The sequence below is a fragment of the Palaemon carinicauda genome, chromosome 19 (genome assembly GCF_036898095.1).
Source record: "Palaemon carinicauda isolate YSFRI2023 chromosome 19, ASM3689809v2, whole genome shotgun sequence".
NCBI lineage: Eukaryota > Metazoa > Arthropoda > Malacostraca > Decapoda > Palaemonidae > Palaemon > Palaemon carinicauda.
Window position 1 is genome coordinate 14,851,847 of NC_090743.1, and position 21,459 is coordinate 14,873,305.

Consider the following 21,459-nt stretch of genomic DNA (forward strand, 5'->3'; position numbering starts at 1 on the left):
AGAAAATAACAGAGCCATCCACTGGATAAACAAGTGGTGCGATAAGATATGATGACGAGTAGCAGAAGTTGGTTCATCAACAGTGGAATAGTGACAGCATCTAGTTGGGTTGTCTTGTTCCAAAGTGAATGAAGATGAAATTGACACACTCTCATTTCCAGGGGGGACAAATTTCTCTAAAAAGGCCAAAGTCTTAAGACATTTTTGACATTTGCAACAAAAGAAGAAAGGACTGAATCCTCTTCTCAAATGGTAAAACCTGAAAAGGAACTGTTGCTATTATCATTCTGAAATATAAAATCTTTGAGTCAGAGCCTGGAGGGACTTCTTGTTGAACTTGAATCCTCTTCAATGAATCGCTTAAAATTAGCTCGTCGTCCCATATCTGGTGAATAACTGGAGATTATTGTGAGCCCAAAACACAGGCACTATATAAAACTTTGATCCGTTGACAAACCGAAGATTTTCCCTGAAGCAAGATGAATTGGAACGGGAAAATGTACCTCAGATGTGTCTATTGAAAACATTCAATATTTTTGTTTGATCACTGCCAGAACTAAGGAGTATTGCCATAAAAAAAAATTTGTTAGCCCTGTGAATTTGTTCAGGGCTGAGACATTTAGAACTGGTCTCCGACCTCCTGAGCTTTTGGGGGACTAGGAATAACCTGTTGTAAACACATGGGAAAGTTTATGATCCCTTCTATCCCTTTATCTCTAAAAGTTTCAAAATTTTAAATTACAGGATCTGAGCCTTTGATGTACTGTGCTGGTAAGACAACTCGGATACAGAACTGGTTTCTTTGATAAGGGAGAGTTAGAAGTTAAAGAGGGATCTGGTAACCACCTTTGTCTTCAGTCAGCACCCACACGTCAGTCTGCAGGCTTTCCCAAATGAAAAAGAAGAGGGACAGTCTTCCCATTCTGGAATTCTCTAGAAAGGACCATCATACACTTCTCAAACAAGATATTTTGAGTTCGGTCGGCAATCATAGAACATCTGCAATGACAAAATTCTGTTGTGCTATCTCTCAAATGAAAGGGCCTCCTTGCTGGCAAGTCTTAGATTGAAACATTTAACCGATATTTGGAAGCTTTAGAATTTCTAGAAACAAACCTCAAGACATCAGTCTGTGTTCTGTTTTTGTGCTTCTGATACTAACCCTGCCTTAAAGGTACATATGTTCTCTTAATCTGATAACACCTCAGAGGTTCCATCTGACAATTTTATCCAGGAAGGTTAGATAGTCTAATTACATACACATGCTGACGACCTGTAAATTTCTCGTCTATGAGACTAGAAATAACCCCTATTACAAAATCTACAAAGGATAGTGATTCAAGAGCACTTCCTGCCTGATTGCCTACAAATAGTATCTCCTTAATCAACCCACTTGCATACCCCAAATTAAAAGATTTTCCCTTATGAGGAACAATGATATGGTCAAGAATGGCAATCAAACTGAAATCTAAGAGCTGGTCAGGCAATTGATGAGTCATATCCATATAAGCACATCTCTGCATTAAAGTGGGCTTAAGGTCCAAATGAAAACCTGAATTGCTAACCTTTTTCTGAATCTGATACAATTTTTAGATTCTATCCACCATGAAGCTGGCAAAATAAGGAACGTAAACTACCTTGGAGGAAGGCACTTCTACAGACTTGATAGAATACAAAGTTTATGAACTTAGCTTAATTCAATAGACCATTTCTCAGCAATAAGTTTACCCAACGTTTAAAAAGGCAATAATTTCTCTTTCACAGTCTCCCTCCAAGTTTTCTTTCTCCCCTTCCTGCACCTCTGTATGAGCAGTGAAAATCAGCTGATTTTATGGTTTGCTTACCACTTGATAAGGGGGATCCTGCAGATGTGCAGAGGACTTGTTTTGGCAGATGTATTAACACCTACATTTACCTCATGATGAGCTAGTGGCAAAGATGGCAAGCGAATGGCATACACTCATATGAAACATGATGAAAACGATAGACTTTAGTTGAAACTTGGTTCACCTACATAAGAATTAAAGGAAATCATATATGACATGATAATCACATAAAATGAGATTGTTTAGGAGTGAACAATTTAGCAGGTGGAAGGATATTAGGATCAAGACTACCCACTCAGTCTTCTGCCTCATAAGAGTGCTACGGTTGCGGTATTGCAAGTGTTCAGCAACAGAAGGATCTAAATTGGCTTTCAAATCTGTACATTATTGCACAGCCAACTTTCAGAACCATTACTAAAGGAAACACCATTAACATCAGAATGAACTTGATTATGTTAGGTTTGACAACAGGGTGGGAAGTACCAGAATTACCACTTTTATGGGAGGATTCATTGGACTTCTGAATTCTAGCAAAGGAAGCTAGTAATGTCAAAAACTTGTGAAACTAATCGTTTTCAAAATATGGTTGAATATGTGAAATGACCAAAGATGGAGGTGCGTCACTTTCTTCATCCTTCCTGCTAAAATCAACTAGCCTAGTCTTCCTTGAATTTTCCTCTGAACTAACAGCAAGTTACTTTTTGTACTTTGAACAGTAAACTTGACTGGTAACCATTGAAAAATTTTTCCTTGAGTGGTACCATAAGTGAAATGCACTCTTCACAGCAGTTATTAAATCACAGTATTTGCCCCGACACGATAAACAAAGGGAATGTACCTCAATGTCTTCTAGAAACAATTCTCGTGTAAATTCCACACAGTAATTGCAAGCAAAACCTGGGGATGACTTCTTAATGTGCAGTAAGCAAAGTCTGTCACAGAACGTCTGATCACAACCGATATGACTAAGATAACGAAAGGGACAAAGCATATTTGCTGTGGCAGTTCTGGGCTTCTTACCACTTACTGCTCGAAGGTTCCATTCCTTTTGTTAAGGGCATGTATTTATTGAAGGAAAAGAAAATGGGAAAATTTTAAATTCTTAAGTTTTATAGGTAAGTATCGCTTAAACCAAGCTTCTGGAGAAGCTGGAATATGAACATCAGGGGTGGCTCATAAAATAAAAGATAAAACTGTTATAATGCATTGACTGTACCAATTTTCAACAGGAAAAACAGGAAAAATTGTAAAGGATTCAGGAATATACACATATACAAACAGGTGAACGGAATACTTTGTCAACAAGTTAACAAGATAGAACTATTTACTATTACAATAACTACTACATTACCGAAATTAATAGCGTAAAACAGTATATGAATGTACCCTCTTTTAATAGGTCTTCCGACTTTCATGCCTATACTGGAACATGGGAAAAAACTACCTAGCATTCTAAGAACGCTACTGTATTTCTGCTACCAATATGATTCTCTATCTCAAGAACCTTATGCACATGCCCTTTACAGTTTTGAATATAATTCTACCCAAAAGGGTACTAAAAGACTCCTCTTTCTTCTTCTTTTAACTAACCAATTATCACAGTCAAGTATTGACAAGACCATTCCTAATGCCTTTGGAGGTTATTTTGCCAGCAGCTACAAAGTTTCTGCTTTAATACCATGTAATCCTTTCCCAATAGGAAACAATCATATTTTCAAGGATATTCGATTCAATGTAAAATACTGTGGTAAACTACCCTGGAAGAATAATAACTCCAATATCACAAAAAAATAAAAATTCATATATCAAGAATAATTTTTAGGAATATCCTAATACAGGTTTGCTTTGAGAATATGGTATTACTGCAGGTAACATGAAAAGGAATATTATGAAAAGACCAGGAACAGAGAAACTGATAAAAAGCATTAACCAATCATTTCAGATGACTTGTTTAAGAATATATATATATAAGTGATAGCTTCAAAGAAGACTTACAGACATTTCAAGATAAATGGTGATTAAAATGAACAAGAAGGTGAATGTTCATTAATTAACAAAAATTTCATTTCTGGAACAGAATTAAATATTCGTCAAAGGAACGAGTCTCTAGATGAAATAAATTTCAACTGGAAATGCTTAGCTTTCTTGGGTAAAATAGTTTTCATAAAAAAAAAAAAAAAAAAAAAAAAAAAAATAATAATAATAATAATTTATGCTTAACGTTATTGTCTTGAATGTTCCCACGAACGAGCAAAAGTAGTGATCAGTCACATTTGCATTCTGTAGACCCACCTGTACATCGAATAGAACCTATCATTTGCTTATTTCATATAGGCTGGTTGTAAAATGGCAAGTAATGAGGGGATAGGAAGTGGGCACACCTCAGTTCCATTATCAATTACTTTGTGCTCAACGTATAATTTTGGTGACAATTGCTTACAATAAAAAGCTGGAGTTATATCAAATTCTTATGATGTGCCAAAATATTTGTATATTGGTATTGAATCACATGAAAATGGCATTCTAATTTTAGATATTTATGATAACTAACTGCTTAGATGAGACAATTCTCACTAAAGGATGCATGCAGTCATAAAATTATATAGTCACAGTATTATGTTTTGAATTGCTTTCTAACTTGTTTTACTTGTCAAAACGCATAAATTGGCTTAAAAGCAAATAATATAAGACGGTTAACTAAAGAAAATATACAACATTCATGAAGATTGCAATAATAAAAACAAATCTTAGACAGGCAGGAGTGCTATAGAAAGATGTAGCCACAATGATTTGGAATCTATATATGGGGGAGAAAAAAAAAATTACAATATGAGACAGTTCAAGGTAATAAGGACTCCAACTTCCACAACAATGGAAAAACTTAAGCAATGGCGAAGGACCAAACAATTATAATACTGTACTGTAATAAAATAAAGAGGTGTAAAATGTGTATGAAAATGGTTGAGAAATAAATTGTTGAAGCTCAAGAATGAGATCCTACTATAATTAAAAAAGACAGGAAAAAAAATTCCTTGAAAGAAGCCTTCTGCCTGGAATTAACAAGCTTACGAACAATGTGATCCTTCATCCTCAAAAATCACTCTGGTATCCAAAAATACAACATTGGTAACGGTTTTGAATTGGATTAATGAATTTGGGCAATACAGCAAGGCACTGGTGCCTGAGAAGCCATTAAATGCCAATAATAAAAGTTTGAGGAAGATGAAATATTTCATCTCCATTTTTCCATTACAAAAGTACTGAATTGCAACCTGCCTATAACCTCTGCCTACAGGCAAAGAAAATTTGTGCTTTTATTACCAAATTAACAAGAAGTAGCTACAAAACTTCCTTCTCCTTAAAATTTGAAAACTCTCCTTCAAATTGAGAGGCTTGAAGACCTTGGTTCCGATAAGTTGTTGGAAAAATATGCGAGGTACTCAAAAGACAAAAAGCTGTTATTCAAAAGTTCGTACTTCTGAATAAAAAAAATACTTATTCAAAAAGAAACTTTTGATTCATGACAATCATAACACCGATTCATAAATTTGGATACCAGTTAGGGACACCTATGAATTACCTTGACTTTGGAGAAATGGCTGCCACAAAAACTCTCTCTTGGAGAGATGAAGAGAGGACGTCACTCTTTAGAGGCCAGGAGAAAAAACAAAGGAATTACATGGTTTATATACCTTGCAGGTTTCTAATATTTTGTACTGTACTTGCATCCTTAAATACGATAACCTGCTATTAGAATTTATTATCTAAAGATAATATATTAATTTTTGTTTGTATCCATAAATACAACACCCAGCTTTTGGAATTTACTTTCCAATACTTTTTATTCATATCCTTAAATACAATAACCCTCTATTAGAATCTACAATCTTATGATATTTTGAAATTGGTAATGAAAAGATTTTGGTGATTTTTTTTTTCTTTTCGGGCAATGGTATTTACCGTAATGTATTGTTCCAAAATGTCATGCAGAAAATCTTATCTACAATATATACAGAAGTATATACTGTTGGCAAGATTTTCCTCAGAACTTTATACAACTTAAAGGACTTAAGGGATACGGTTAATTACTTCTAATCAAACTATCAACTTTCTAAACCAAACAGCCTTGATAAGACTATATAATCATCTGCTTTTGGCTTTCCTCAGAAATTAGAATTTTGCTGAATAAAACTATCAAATGTATGATATCTGAGGAAACTTTCCAGAAATACTTTTAGACAACTAATTCAAGACTTCACGAGAACACAAATATCTTAAATTTTATCAAATATAGAGAGCATAAATCTTTTCTTTATAGTTATGGAAGAAATTTCAATGGAAATTAATAATTCTAGACGAAAAATTTAAACTTTCCCGTCTATGTAATTTGTTATAATAAGTTGAAGCTGTTAAAACCCTTGCAGTCCTTCTGAACAAAGGCTCTGGCTCTTGCATTCTATAATGAGTTCTTCATGGACTAGCTTTTCTCTAAACAAGGAGAGCAAAACCTGGAGGGTTTAGGTGTCCTACAAAGCTTAAGATGGGCATAATCGGTAAGTTCTTGACCCACTATTCAGGGTTACCAGATTAGTTTTGACTGGATTTTCAATAGAGGGACTGCTTTATGAAAGGAAGTGAGAACAAAAGTATATTTGAGGGCTAAAAAGTGGGTGTAGCAAGTGGGTGAAAGGGTGCTGCAAGGACTAAGTAATACCTACAGTACAATGATGGCACCAACTCTTACAAAGTCCAGATTTCGAGGAGCCAAGATATCGGGCATCAGGGAATACCTTATCTAATGATAGCTCATTCTAATTGCTAGAAATGGAGGATACAGTACTGTACATCATTAGTCCGAGAATAGGACTAAGCAGTGAAAACTGCTCTAAGAATCGCACGATCTAGGAAGAATAGAATTAATTGCAACAATCAAGAGATCTATTCCTAAGAGTCACAGGAGAAGCAGCAGAGGCACTGTTTATCAGCCTGCTTTAATATATTGTTGTGACAACAACTGGATTTACTCAACACGTAGACTCTGTTAGAGGAAAGGTTTAGAATAGCCCAAACAAACTTCACTGTGATGATCTGGAACCCAGAACCCATAAAACCCCCTTGGACTAACACTGAAGTGTATATCCTGAGTCCTTAATGGATATTACAGTAAATTCATGGATTCACCAACTGATCATATAATATATGGTCAGTCTCTAGGGTATTGTCCTGCTTGCTGCAGTACCAAAAGTGTCATATCTGGCGAAGCCATAAATTCAACCCAGTATATATACAGTATATAAAGAGGGACCCTTGAAAGTGGGAGATGATGCCACCAAATATCCTTTCTGTATCCTTCCCTTTAACCCAACCTCTTCCTGCCTCTGTGTTTATATAAATATATATATATAAATATATATATAAATAAATATATATATACATATATATATATATATATATATATATATATATATAAATATATATATATATATTTTCTTTATGACTGAACGACACATGATGCGGCAAAAAAATGCCTTTGCTTACTAAACCAGCCATAAGTCATAACCTGAGCCAGAACAATAGCAATTACACACAGGTTTCTTTTATGATGCATATACAGTGCAAACAATTCATAATGAATTATCTAAAATTAAAAATGACACATGTCTTACCAGGATCTGAATAACAAGTCAACAGTGTCACCATGTCCTTGAAATCTCAGAGTTAATTCTGGGGTTAGTGTACTGGATTTGATTCCACATAAGGCTTTATTTTTAAAAAGTGACTAGTTACAGAGCATACTGTAATAGAATGCAGCTGTGACTAAGCTAACAAGTTCCCTTGGAGAAGAAGAATATATTTGCAATCTACAGAAAACTTTTGGCTATTTACTAGAACTACAAAAACTTAAAAAAAGCTTTTATGAGACTTTTACGGGCTTATGTCTTATATTTTTCTTTATCAGCGCTTCTCTGAATACTAAACCTATCTTCAACTGGTCAAAAAGTACTTGTTAATGTAGTTTAAACTGCATATCTTTTGAGAAAACAAGATATTAATCACAGCGTTTGCTAACGACCCTCGTATGTACTTCCGCCAATTATGTAAAATTATTTTCCAGAAAAATTCCGTCAAGGGCATTTACCAAGTGTAGCCTAAATCATTATATCACAATGAACTTGAAAGCATTCGACTAGAAATTCAGATTACTGTGCAGTATAACAATGAAGAGGAAATTAAAAAGCCCAGATGGTATAACTTTTTGGAGTATGCAAGTCATCCACAAAACCTCTATCTCTTATAGTTCAATAGATATAGCCAAGGTTTCAAATTGTGTACGGAATCTAAGAAACATGGAAACATTGCACTTATTGGTATAGTATTTAATCCATGACAATATCAACTCAAGTATACACTGATAGACCTGCAGACAGAAAATCTGCATTAATGCAACACCAATGCATAAATGTCTACCTTAGTACAGTACCAAATTTTCTTGAAACATCTGTAGTGTTGGAGTAGTAATGTAACTAATGTAAAAGTATGCTTGAAATACACAGAGACAGACTACAAGAAACAGAATAATAGTCTGCCGAAGTTATAGGTAGCAAACTAAGCTTTTCCTGTAATTGATATGGAAGGAATTAATAAAAAGAAAAGTAGACCAACATAACTCGTACAGGCAAGGAAAGCCTAAAATACATTGAAATACCAAATTTTCAGTTATTACAGTTATAAATACACCAAAGTATAATGTAAAAATTGTATGATTTTGGCCAAAACCAAGAATTACACGAGACACTGACAAAGAACTCTCAAGTTAGGCTAAGTCATCATGACTTAGTTATTAGTAGCTTCCCATTTCTAAGCTGTATACTTAAAGCAATACTTTTCTCATCCCTTAAAAAAGGGGAAAATTCACATAAAGCATCATTTGTGGCTACTGTAACTTAGGTGATATTAAAAATGATATTTTAATTATAAAATAAATTTTTGAATATACTTACCCGGTGAATATATAATAGCTGCTGCTCCAGCGGCTCGACAGAAAAACACACAAAAACTCGCGAGCGATCGCTATGAAGGTTGCGGGTGTGCCCACCAGCGCCAACTATCGGCCAGATACCGCATATGCATGTAAACAAGCCTCAATTCTTCTCATCCCGCTGCGTCTCTATTGGGGAGGAAGGGAGGGCCTTTAATTTATATATTCACCAGGTAAGTATATTCAAAAATTTATTTTATAATTAAAATATCATTTTTAAATATTTAACTTAGCCGGTGAATATATAATAGCTGATTCACACCCATGGTGGTGGGTAGAGACCAGAGTTAATTAAGTTTACAGTGTATATGCTTAGAGTTTTTGACAGTTATAACATAACAAAACCCAAATATATAGGTACCTGGTAAGGAAGTTGACTTAGACGATTACTCTGCCTTGTTAGTCTGTCTTCCTCACGAAGCCCAGCGATCCTCTTAGGATGCTGAAAGACTCCCAGGAGCTGAAGTATCAAGGGCTGCAACCCATACAACAGGACCTCATCAAACCCCTAATCTGGGCGCTCTCAAGAAATGACTTTGACCACCCGCCAAATCAACCAGGATGCGAAAGGCTTCTTAGCCTTCCGTACAACCCAAAAAACAAGATTAAAAACATTTCAAGAGACAGATTAAAAGGATATTGGAATTAGGGTAATGTAGTGGTAGAACCCTCACCCACTACTGCACTCGCTGCAACGAATGGACCCAGTGTGTAGCAGTCCTCGTAAAGAGTCTGGACATCTTTTAAGTAAAATGACGCGAATACCGACTTGCTTCTCCAAAAGGTCGCGTCCATAATACTTTGCAGAGATCTATTTTGCTTAAAGGCCACGGAGGTTGCTATAGCTCTTATTTCGTGCGTCTTAACCTAAGCAAACATCGGTCTTTCTCATTCAAGTGAGAATGAGCCTCTCGTATTAAAAATCTGATAAAATATGACAAAGCATTCTTTGACATAGGCAATGATGGTTTCTTAACTGAGCACCATAATGCCTCAGATCTACCTCGTAAGGACTTAGTACGGGCTAAATAGAACTTAAGAGCTCTAACTGGACATAGCACTCTCTCCAGTTCGTTGCCTACGATCTCTGATAAGCAAGGTATATCAAAAGATTTAGGCCAAGGACGAGAAGGCAGTTCATTTTTGGCCAGGAAACCAAGTTGAAGTGAACATGTGGCTTTTTCTGTAGAAAAGCCGATGTTCTTACTGAAGGCATGAAGTTCACTGACCCTTTTTGCCGAAGCCAAGCACACTAGGAAAAGTGTCTTGAGGGTGAGATCCTTCAGGGAGGCTGAATGTAATGGCTCAAACCTGTCTGACATGAGGAACCTTAGGACCACGTCTAAGTTCCATCCAGGAGTCGCCAAACGACGTTACTTAGAGGTCTCGAAAGACTTAAGGAGATCTTGGAGATCTTTATTGTTGGAAAGATCTAAGCCTCTATGACGAAAGACCGAAGCCAACATGCTCCTGTAGCCCTTAATCGTGGGAGCTGAGAGGGAGCGAACATTTCTCAGATGTAAGAGAAAATCTGCGATTTGGGCTACAGAGGTACTGGACGAGGACACAGATGCTGACTTGCACCAGTCTCGAAAGACTTCCCACTTTGACTGGTATACTCTAATGGTAGAAGCTCTCCTCGCTCTTGCAATCGCACTGGCTGCCTCCTTCGAAAAGCCTCGAGCTCTTGAGAGTCTCTCGATAGTATGAAGGCAGTCAGACGAAGAGCGGGGAGGCTTTGATGAACATTCTTTACGTGGGGCTGACATAATAGATCTACCCTTAGAGGAAGACTTCTTGGAAAGTCTACCAGCCATCGAAGTACCTCGGTGAACCACTCTCTCGCGGGCCAGAGGGGAGCAACCAACGTCAACCTTGTCCCTTCGTGAGAGGCGAACTTCTGCAGTACCTTGTTGACAATCTTGAATGGTGGGAATGCATATAAGTCCAGATGAGACCAATCTAGTAGAAATGCGTCTATGTGTATTGCTTCTGGATCTGGGACTGGAGAGCAATAGATTGGAAGCCTCTTGGTCATCGAGGTGGCAAAGAGGTCTATGGTGGGTTGACCCCAAGTCGCCCAAAGACTCTTGCACACGTCCTTGTGGAGGGTCCATTCCGTGGGAATCACCTGACCCCTCCGACTGAGACAGTCTGCCAAGACGTTCAAGTCCCCCTGGATAAATCTCGTTAACAGGGAGATGCCTCGATTTCTTGACCAAATGAGCAGGTCCCTTGCGATCTCGTACAGCTTGAGGGAGTGTGTGCCTCCTTGCTTGGAGATGTACGCCAAAGCTGTGGTATTGTCGGAGTTGACCTCTACCACTTTGTTTCGAAGGAGACTTTCGAATTTCATCAAGGCCAAGTGGACTGCCAATAGCTCCTTGCCGTTGATGTGCATGCTCTTCTGACTTGAGGTCCACAGACCTGAGCATTCCCGACCGTCCAGGGTCGCACCCCAACCCAAATCCGACGCGTCTGAGAACAACACGTGGTTTGGGTTCTTGACTGCTAGGGATAGTCCCTCTCTCAGACTGATATTGCTGTTCCACCATTTCAAGCATGCCTTTACTGGTTCGGAGACCGGGATTGATACCGTCTCTAACGTCTTGTCCTTGTTCCAGTGAAAGGCTAGATGGAACTGGAGAGGCCGAAGGTGTAGTCTTCCTAGCGAGACAAACTGCTCCAGGGATGATAGAGTTCCTACGAGACTCATCCAATTCCTGACTGAGCACTGTTCTCTCTTCAGCATTAGTTGGACTTTGAGCAGGGCTTGATCTATTCGGGTGGCAGACGGAAAAGCCCGAAAAACTGGACTGCGAATCTCCATCCCTAAATATAGAATAGTCTGGGATGGGATCAGTTGGGACTTTTCTAGGTTGACCAAAAGTCCCAATTCCTTGGTCAGACCCAACGTCCAATGAAGATCCTGCAGACAGCGATGACTGGACGATGCCCTGAGAAGACAGTCGTCCAAGTACAGGGAGGCTCGGATACCCGATAAATGGAGGAATTTTGCCACATTCCTCATGAGCCTCGTAAATACGAGAGGAGCAGGACTGAGGCCAAAGCACAGGGCCCGAAACTGGTATACCACATTCCTGAAAACAAACCTCAGAAACGGTTGGGAATCCGGGTGTATAGGAATGTGGAAGTACGCATCTCGTAGGTCGAGAGAGACCATCCAGTCTCCCTTTCTGACCGCTGCTAAGACGGACTTCGTGGTCTCCATAGTGAACTTTGTTTTCGTAACAAAAACGTTGAGCGCACTGACGTCTAGCACCGGTCTCCAACCTCCTGTCTTCTTTGGGACTAGGAAGAGACGGTTGTAAAACCCCGGTGATTGAAGGTCCGAGACTTTCACCACCGCTCCCTTCTCTAGCAACAGAGACACTTCTTGGTTTAGGGCTTGTCTCTTTGACTCCTCTCGGTACCTGGGAGAGAGGTCTATGGGAGTTGTCACTAGAGGAGGTTTGCGTACAAACGGAATTTTGTACCCCTCTCTGAGCAACCGAACAGACTCTTGGTCTGCGCCCCTCTTCTCCCAGGCCTGCCAGAAGCTCTTCAATCTGGCTCCTACCGCTGTCTGAGGCTGTGGGCAGTCAGACTCTGCCACGTGAGGACTTGGCTCCTCTCTTCTTACCTCTCTTTCCCTTGGCACGAGCGCTTCCCCTGCTGGGAGCTCTGCCACGAAAGGGCGGGATAAATCTGGATGCCGGAGTCTCGATCCTGGGTCTTACAGCAAAGGATGTAGAAGGAGTCCCTTTGCGAGCAGAGGACGCCATCAAGTCATGGGTGTCCTTCTGCACAAGCGAAGAAGCTATATCCTTAACCAGTTGTTGCGGAAACAAGGACGCTGATAAGGGAGCAAAGAGCAGTTCTGATCTCTGGCAGGGAGTAACTCCTGGCGAAAGAAAAGAGCAAAGGGAATCTCGCTTCTTTAAGACTCCCGACGTAAATGTGGAGGCGAGCTCATTGGAACCATCGCGGATGGCTTTATCCATACATGACATGATAAGTAAGGAAACATCTCTGTCAGCAGACGAGATTTTCCTACTTAAAGCTCCTAATGACCAGTCAAGAAAGTTGAATACTTCAAAGGCCCTGTATACCCCTTTAAGCAGATGGTCAAGGTCCGAGGAGGACCAACTAATCTTCGAGCGTCTCATGGCTAGGCGGCGGGGAGAGTCTACGAGGCTTGAGAAGTCACCCTGGGCAGAGGCAGGGACTCCCAAGCCGAGAACTTCTCCCGTGGCATACCAGACGCTCGATCTAGAAGAGAGCTTTGAAGGAGGGAAGGCAAAGGCCATCTTCCCCAAACTCCTCCTGGTATCCAACCAGTCGCCTAAAAGTCGTAAAGCCCTCTTGGAAGAGCGAGAAAGCACTAGCTTAGTAAAGGCTGGCATGTTAGCAGGTAAGCCTAGAGCAAACTCAGACGGTGGCGAACGAGGAGCAACGGTAACAAAGTGATCGGGAAAAAGATCCTTGAAAATCAACATGATTTTCTTAAAGTCCATCGAAGGAGGAACCGTCTTAGGTTCGTCTACATCTGAAGGATGATCATCATGATGAGGATCAGCAACGTCCTCATCTGAAGGATCTTCGTCCGACAACTGCTGAGTAACAAGCAAAGGGGAGACCTGTCTTGGCGGCAATGCTTGACACGCAGAGTCCACACGCACTGGTGCATCAGTAGCAGTCCAGGACGCTACGTCATGTAACTGCTTAACAGTCTGACTGTCAACAACAACAGGAGCGGGAGGACGCTCGACGTCAACTCGAGACTGCCTTGACTGCCTAGACTGAGCAGTCAAAACAACTCTTGACTGCGGTGCTTGACGCTCAGCGTTAAAACAAGTCAACTCCGCTGGTTGGCGAACGTCCTGAACGTCAACAAGAGCATTAGGAAGCGGCTGAACGTCCATATGGGGCTGAAAGTCAACACGGGACTGCATCGAGTGAGGCTCTACAAAGCGTGACTGACGTGACTTAGTAACGCCAACGTCAACAGGACGAGCAAAGGCTCGTTTTGGCGGCTGAAGGCCAGGATCTCGATTAGCTAAGCGGCGAGGATCATCGTGAACCTTTTCAGCAGAATAGTCTTCCATAAGGGAGGCGAGCTTGATCTGCATGTCTTGCAGTACAACCCATTTAGGATCAACGGGAATGGGTGCGGTAAAAGACGAGGGTAACGTCTGTGACTGCAAAACCTTGCCTACACCAAGACTCTCGGAGCCTGTGTAACGTTTCTGCTTAGGCGGCGAGCAGTCTTCCGATGACTGCAAAGGGTCAGAGCTGTCCCAATGGCTACAACCAGGACGCTGGACCTGTCCTGAAGGGACCGACTTTCGCTTTAAGGGCCTTGAAACCTTGCTCCACGGTTTCTTATGCGAAAAGCCTTCGGATGACGAGGAGAAAATGGTCTCTCTCGTCTTATGGTAGGGGCGGTCTTGATGAGACACGCCTGAAACCATAGAGGGAACGTCTGTTCGCTGATCAAGGCCTCTCGAACCCATAAGTCGTACGACATTACTTCTCCCCTGGGCTTGGGAGCTTGCAAGAGGTCCCGGACTAGGCGAACGACAGGCACGAACAGACGAACCCTCGGTCGCAACACTGATAACACTTTGCGCACTAATCACTTTCCCACGATTTTCCACTGTGGCACTCTGACACTTTAACTCTTTAACGTCAGCCATGAGTTGATTACGATCTGTAGCTAACGACTCAACTCTTTCGCCCAAAGCATGAATGGCACGTAACATATCCCGCATTGATGGTTCCTGAGTGCTAGTAGAGGGTTCAGGCACAACTACTACAGGGGAAGGATTAGGTTCAGGGGCATGGGGAGAGGAAAAATCTACCGATCTAGAGGAACTTCTCCTCACCCTATCTCTCTCTAGCTTACGAGAATACTTGTCATATTCAAGCCAATCGAATTCCGAAAGGCCCACGCACTCCTCACACCGATCTCCTAATTGACAGGTTTTACCCCGACAATTAGAACACACAGTATGTGGGTCGAGAGAGGCCTTTGGAAGACGCCTATTGCAATCCCTAGCATTACACTTACGAAATCTAGGAATTTGAGAAGGGTCAGCCATTTTGAAAAAGTCAAAGAAAGTCCAAAAAACAATCCAAAGTCATCAACAATTAAATCTGTCCAAAAAAGAGTTCAAGAGTTTAAGTTGAGTATAAAACACCTGCACTGCGAAAGCTCAAACCAAAATGAAGTACTTCACCAAGTCTGTTGAAAAACTCCAGGTTAACAGCGAGTAATGGTACGTCTTGTCGTTCAGACCGACAGAGAAGAATTGAGGCTTGTTTACATGCATATGCGGTATCTGGCCGATAGTTGGCGATGGTGGGCACACCCGCAACCATCATAGCGATCGCTCGCGAGTTTTTGTGTGTTTTTCTGTCGAGCCGCTGGAGCAGCAGCTATTATATATTCACCGGCTAAGTTAAATATTTAAAAAGGTAATTTTCTTACTCGTCTAAGAATTTCAGGTTTCTTTGCCAGATTAACTTTCATGTTAAGGGAGTCATTAACAACAAACCAACAAAGCAGTGTCACAAGCACAAACTGAACTGAATAATCATTATTGAAGAGAAATTTGCCAGGATCAGAGAACTGTTGAATAAGGACTATTATTACTCTAATAACACACGTGTCATGGCAAATAAGGCTGGTTAAGTAGCTTGGATAAGCCTAAAAATGTTTAATAATTTTCTATTGATTACTTACTATATAAACAGAATTCTCAGTTACACTTTTGTGTAATATTATATAGTTTGCATTTCAAAGTTGATTTTGTTAATTAGGTTTATATGTTACATATGGCACAGTGCATACTGTGGCAAGTGAAAAGGAGAGGAAAATGGGTAATAAATAACAATAAACTTCTTCCTCTAGTTTGAACTGCACATGTCTTGTTGAATTGGTTTTATTTACAGTACAGTTTTTGTTTAAAACACTTCATTGATTAAACAAATGATATTAAAACTTGTTTCAAGTAGCTTCCAAATTTTCAAAATATTCTATACATAAAAAATACACTAATCCAAATTCAAGCTGGATTATGCAATACCATGGATTTATGGGGAGCAAATTTGTGAGGTTTTACTGTGCAAAAGAAAAGAAGACCAACATGACAACAATCCTAATGTCCTTGCACAACTGAGCACATCTTAAGAAATTATATTCAAATACTAATTGCTTAAAAAAGCCATCCTTTAAGGCACATTGGTCCATCAATCAAGGTCATCTAAAATTTTAATGAAGTATCAAATTTAAATATATTTCAAAAGTTATTTGTATTTTTTGTATCTATGCAAAACAGTCATTTAAATACGGAACATGTCTTCAGCAGAACTGGAACGGCCATTGAATTCGTTAACGAGGTAGTTAACAACACGCGGTGAGAGGCCAAGAAGCGCCGACACTCCTACCTGTCGGAAGCTCTTCACTTTTGACCTTTGGCTTACGACAGATGGGTGGTTGAGTTGGAAGTGGGTGACTAAATAAGGGACCATGCAACTCTCACTTCCGTTGCCAATGCTAAGGCTAGCAAAAAGACATTCTTGACAGTCAGATCTGTCTGACAACCTTCTCAAAGGCCCAAATGGGGTACATGTAAGAGCCTTGAGAATATCCCATTTGAGGGGCCGAGTTCCCAGGGAGCCCACAATGCTTGAAGCTCCTCATGAACACATATAACTCCCGGTAGGAAAGGTCTATACCCTTCAGCCATAAGATCATGCCCAAAGCTGAGAGAGTTGCGACTGAGAGGTGCTTCTATTGGCGAAGGAAGACGAGGAAAACCGCAATCTGCACTAGAGATGCTACAACCCGGAATGAGATGTACGAGAAGGGAAGGTGGTGCAAGGTTGAATGTCATGTTGAATGGAGAGTTACTTGAGGAGGTGGATCAGTTTAAGTACTTGGGGTCTGTTGTTGCAGCAAATGGTGGAGTGGAAGCAGATGTACGTCAGAGAGTGAAAGAAGGTTGCAAAGTGTTGGGGGCAGTTAAGGGAGTAGTAAAAAATAGAGGGTTGGGCATGAATGTAAAGAGAGTTCTATATGAGAAAGTGATTGTACCAACTGTGATGTATGGATCGGAGTTGTGGGGAATGAAAGTGACGGAGAGACAGAAATTGAATGTGTTTGAGATGAAGTGTCTAAGGAGTATGGCAGGTGTATCTTGAGTAGATAGGGTTAGGAACGAAGTGGTGAGGGTGAGAACGGGTGTAAGAAATGAGTTAGCAGCTAAAGTGGATATGAATGTGTTGAGGTGGTTTGGCCATGTTGAGAGAATGGAAAATGGTTGTCTGCTAAAGAAGGTGATGAATGCAAGAGTTGATGGAAGAAGTACAAGAGGAAGGCCAAGGTTTGGGTGGATGGATGGAGTGAAGAAAGCTCTGGGTGATAGGAGGATAGATGTGAGAGAGACAAGAGAGCGTGCTAGAAATAGGAATGAATGGCGAGCGATTGTGACGCAGTTCTGGTAGGCCCTGCTGCTTCCTCCGGTGCCTTAGATGACCGCGGAGGTAGCAGCAGTAGGGGACTCAGCATTATGAAGCTTCATCTGTGGTGGATAACGGGGGAGGGTGGGCTGTGGCACCCTAGCAGTACCAGCTGAATTCGGTTGAGTCCCTTGTCAGGCTGGGAGGAACGTAGAGAGTTGAGGTCCCCTTTTTGTTTTGTTTCATTTGTTGATGTCGGCTACCCCCTAAAATTGGGGGAAGTGCCTTGGTATATGTATGTATGTATGTAGAACACCAATCACAGAAGATGGCTTACTTTCCCTGGAAGACAATTGAAACTGTCGCAGGTACTCAGATGCATTTGAGAAGACCAAGAGACTTAATGCATTGGTAGTACGGCGACAGAGAAGTGTGGACAAGGGTAGTTCTATTGGGACCTTGACAAGATGTGCTATCTAAGAGATACCCCTCGATATGTGGCCATCTGGAAGCCACCAGGGTAATCCTGAGTTCTGAAGTAATCAACTCGGTTGATTGGCAGGCAGATCAGGTTTCATGAAAGAAAGGCATAGACACCCAAGTGATCCCCTGGTTGTTGGAAGGTGCCTTCGAACACAGTCCATGGTCTAAAGCGGGGGAGCAAAACACAGGGAGCTTCTGGTTTAGCAGCGTTGAGAACAGGTTGATGGCCAAAGAATCCCACGGAGAAAGAATTCCTACTACTCATAGATATAGGTATCATTCCAATCCTACAATCTGCTCCTGGCAACTAAATGTCTGCTAGTACAATCCTCATGTCCGGAATATACCTGGCTGACAGCTATACGGCATGAAATGCTGCATAAACGTACATCAGCTTTGTCAGTAAGCAAAACTGCGCCCTATTTTTTGTTGATGTAAGCCAATACGGTATTGCTCACTCATCAACAATACTGAGTGCCTCCTCAAATGTTCTTAGAATGCTTACAGCGCTAAAAAGGTTGCTTGTACTCCCTGGAGTTTGATGTGCAAATGCCTATCTTCTGAACACATTTTTAACATGACCAAGTCTTTCAGGTGTGCCCCACCCCTCCCACGACACATCTGACAAGAGTTGCATGTCTGGAAACGTAGAGTTGAGCAGGACTTTCCTGGTAAGGCTTTCCTTGGTCAGGCCACAGGTAAGATTGATCTGAGCTTCTTGCGCCACTGGAACAGGAAGGAATGGGTAATCCTTGGAGGCTGACTAGTGATCCTTCAAACACCACTGGAAAGATTTCTGATGAAGCCGGCCGTGAGAAACGAGCTTCTCCAACAAAGAAAGATAGCAGAGAAGACTCAGTCAGCACCAAGCTAGGAGTACTGTCTTGGCCAGGAACAGTTGTGCTACCTCCTTGAGCAAACCCAAGTATTTCAATCCATACTAGGGTATGAGATTCGACTTCTCTCATTTTATTACAAGACCCAGTTCATAACAATAAGTGAGAAGCCAACCCCAATTCTGTAGTAATTGCCCACAGAAGAGGACAGGATCAGTTAATAGTAGAAATACATCATCCTTTGCGAGTGGGCCCAAGCTGCTACCAAGGTGAATACCTGAGGAGAAGCACACAGTCCGAAGCACAGTCTTGAACTGGTACACCGTATCGTAGCAGAAGCAGAGGTACTTACGAGAGGAATGACGCACGGGTGCTTGAAAGTATGCATCCTTCAGATCAAATCACAACTCAAAGTCTACCTCTCTAATGGAACTCAGCACAGAACATATTTCCATCCTGAACTTCATTTAATACACAAAATTGTTCAATGGAGAGAGGTCAATGAATGGTTTCCACACCCAGTTGACTTCATCAGGGGGAGTTGACTGTAGAAGTCCAGAAAGTTGTCCTTCTTTAACATCTCTACTACATCTGTCCGCGTCCGCAAAGCTAGGGCTTTCACCTATGTTGGAGGATTGGACAAGAACTTTATTGGTATGTGAGATAAGGAGGCCCAAGGATTCTAAGAGAATAGGTAGTTTCCATCTCGAAGGACACTCACTAACTGAGGCTTGGCCCCATTTCTCTTCCAGATTACCCAATGGCACAAACATCCACCTACTCTCAGCAGGAGATGGAGAACGCTGGGGCTTAGGAATGGCCCCTGAAGCCTTCCTTGCGCTTGATCCCGCAGGCATGGCTGAACTCGTACGTTTGGTCGCAGATTCCCTAAAGAAAACTTGAGCACTGTATTAGGGAGACTTGCGAGGCACTTCCCTGTCACCTTCACGCAATTCCTCAGAAGGAGAGACACTGCCACCAGCAGTGATAAATTCCTTAGCGTCAGAGCTACCTCTGACCAAATTTGCTGTTAGAATTGGGACGCCAGTTGGCCCACTGGTTTGCTGCCTGGTGTACCAAGAAGGTCATGATCTTCCTACCGTACAGCAAAAAGACTCCGGTACTTATCCAGAGACTCGAGGGTTGTTAACCCCATTAACATGGAGATTTATGCCACTCCACCTGATCACTGGTCAAGCCAGGAGACAACTTGGAGGGAAGCCACATGGGGGACATATCCAAGGCCGCAGACTAGACTCAAAGGCCGAGAAGGACGTGCCTTCTGCCTTGAATCTCTTAGAGAGTCTCATCCCCACCAGTATACCAACAGCTCACCCTAATGAGGTGATGGGGATGCAAGCTCTTGTGCGTAAAACCTCCCCTGATTCAAAAGTGGGGGGGGGGAGATATTTGATAGGCAGGAAGCTAGAGCTCTCAGATCCGCAGATCTGATTGATAACTTGATCCAGGGACAAACAAGCCACATCTGACCTGGGCAGGGATGGCCCTGACCCTTAAGGGCACCGAAATGCTGATCAATGAACAAGGTTCTCCCAAGAGGCTAACCTAAGGTCACCTTTCCCATATCGATGCACTCACGAATGAGTGCAAGGAAGTTCACAAAAAAAACATTCCGAATGGAGAGGGTCTGGTATCATCATCACCAGGACAAGGTCCGGTGTCTTAATGGCAGGTAAAAAATGAGTACCCTCATATCCAGCCAAGGTACAGGGTGCAGCAGGTTGCTCCTTAGATTCTTTCCTACTCCACGAATATGATCGATTTAATGACAGCTTTGAGAGGTACTATACCATCAACTCATTCTTCTGAAATACTGCAAATTGAGGGAGAAGCAGAAGTCCACCAGAGGGAGTATCAGTCTGTACATTCCTGGCTAGCTGGTGAGAACCGAGGCACAGCCTCGACCCCGTGCACAAGTCACAGGGGAATAAATACAGGGTAAAGGCTCATTACGGGCTGCGAACGCAACAGCCCGTGTCTTGCATAAGGCAAGGCAATCTGTAAACACATCAGTTCGTAAACCGGTCGAAACATCCACCCTTTCCTTGGCAAGTACCCATCTCCTTCACATCTAAATCCACAAACAACAACAGCCAACATTCACTTTCTGCAAGAAATAGATAGATCAAAACTTTTGATTAAGAGAGCAACAGTGCGCCAAGAATCGTTGCGGTCAAAGACAAAAGGGAAGAGCTTCCGACAGGTAGAGGGAGGGGTACTCTCCTGCACGCACCACCTGTTGCTAATGAATTCAAAGGAAGTTCCAGCTCTGCTGAAGACATGTTCCCTATTTCCAAAGACGAAAGGTTTGCATATGCGTACGAACAACTATTCCTTTAGCATTTAGATAATCAATCAACAAGGTATTGTCTATGCTATTAGCAAAGGATTACATAACTGGTATCTTTTGTCACTGCCAAAGATGTGGGCATTAGGTATGCCTTAAACTGATAAATCAATTGCAGATATTTCCAGAGAAGTCTCTTAGTAGAAAAAAAAAACAGCCTATAATTTAGACAAAACACGAGATAGGTCAGCACTATACAATGCTGTATCTACACAGATTAGAACTAAGAAAAATTAAAAATACTAACTCGGTGATACTATAATTTCTAGATAGAAAAAAGTAATACAACATTCAACATAATTTCACATAAGGGGAATAATCCTAACAATGAAAAGACAATTCGATATTTTCACTTGGCCCCTGTGAAACGATTTCATACCTAACAGAGCTAGGAACTCAGCTTGAAAGCAAGGATTTTTGGAGTTATTCATAACCTGTTTT

General features: G+C 41.2%; 1 protein-coding gene across 6 annotated transcripts in view; it reads right to left on the bottom strand.

Moving 5' to 3' along the window:
• The window catches only part of Dlic (dynein light intermediate chain), a 74,467-nt gene that overhangs the window by 5,911 nt on the left and 47,097 nt on the right, over nt 1-21,459 (bottom strand). Inside the window, exon 10 of one of the 6 annotated variants that reach the window (XR_011047333.1) lies at nt 5,407-5,471. The exons of 4 other annotated variants lie outside the window; for them this stretch is intronic. Coding sequence is in view for 1 of the 2 variants with exons in the window: in XM_068393192.1 (XP_068249293.1) it covers nt 5,467-5,471 (5 nt within the window). In the remaining variant the exon portion in view is untranslated. Of the gene's footprint in view, nt 1-5,406; nt 5,472-21,459 lie in introns of those variants that run through there. One more of the 6 variants, XM_068393192.1, reaches the window with a different exon arrangement.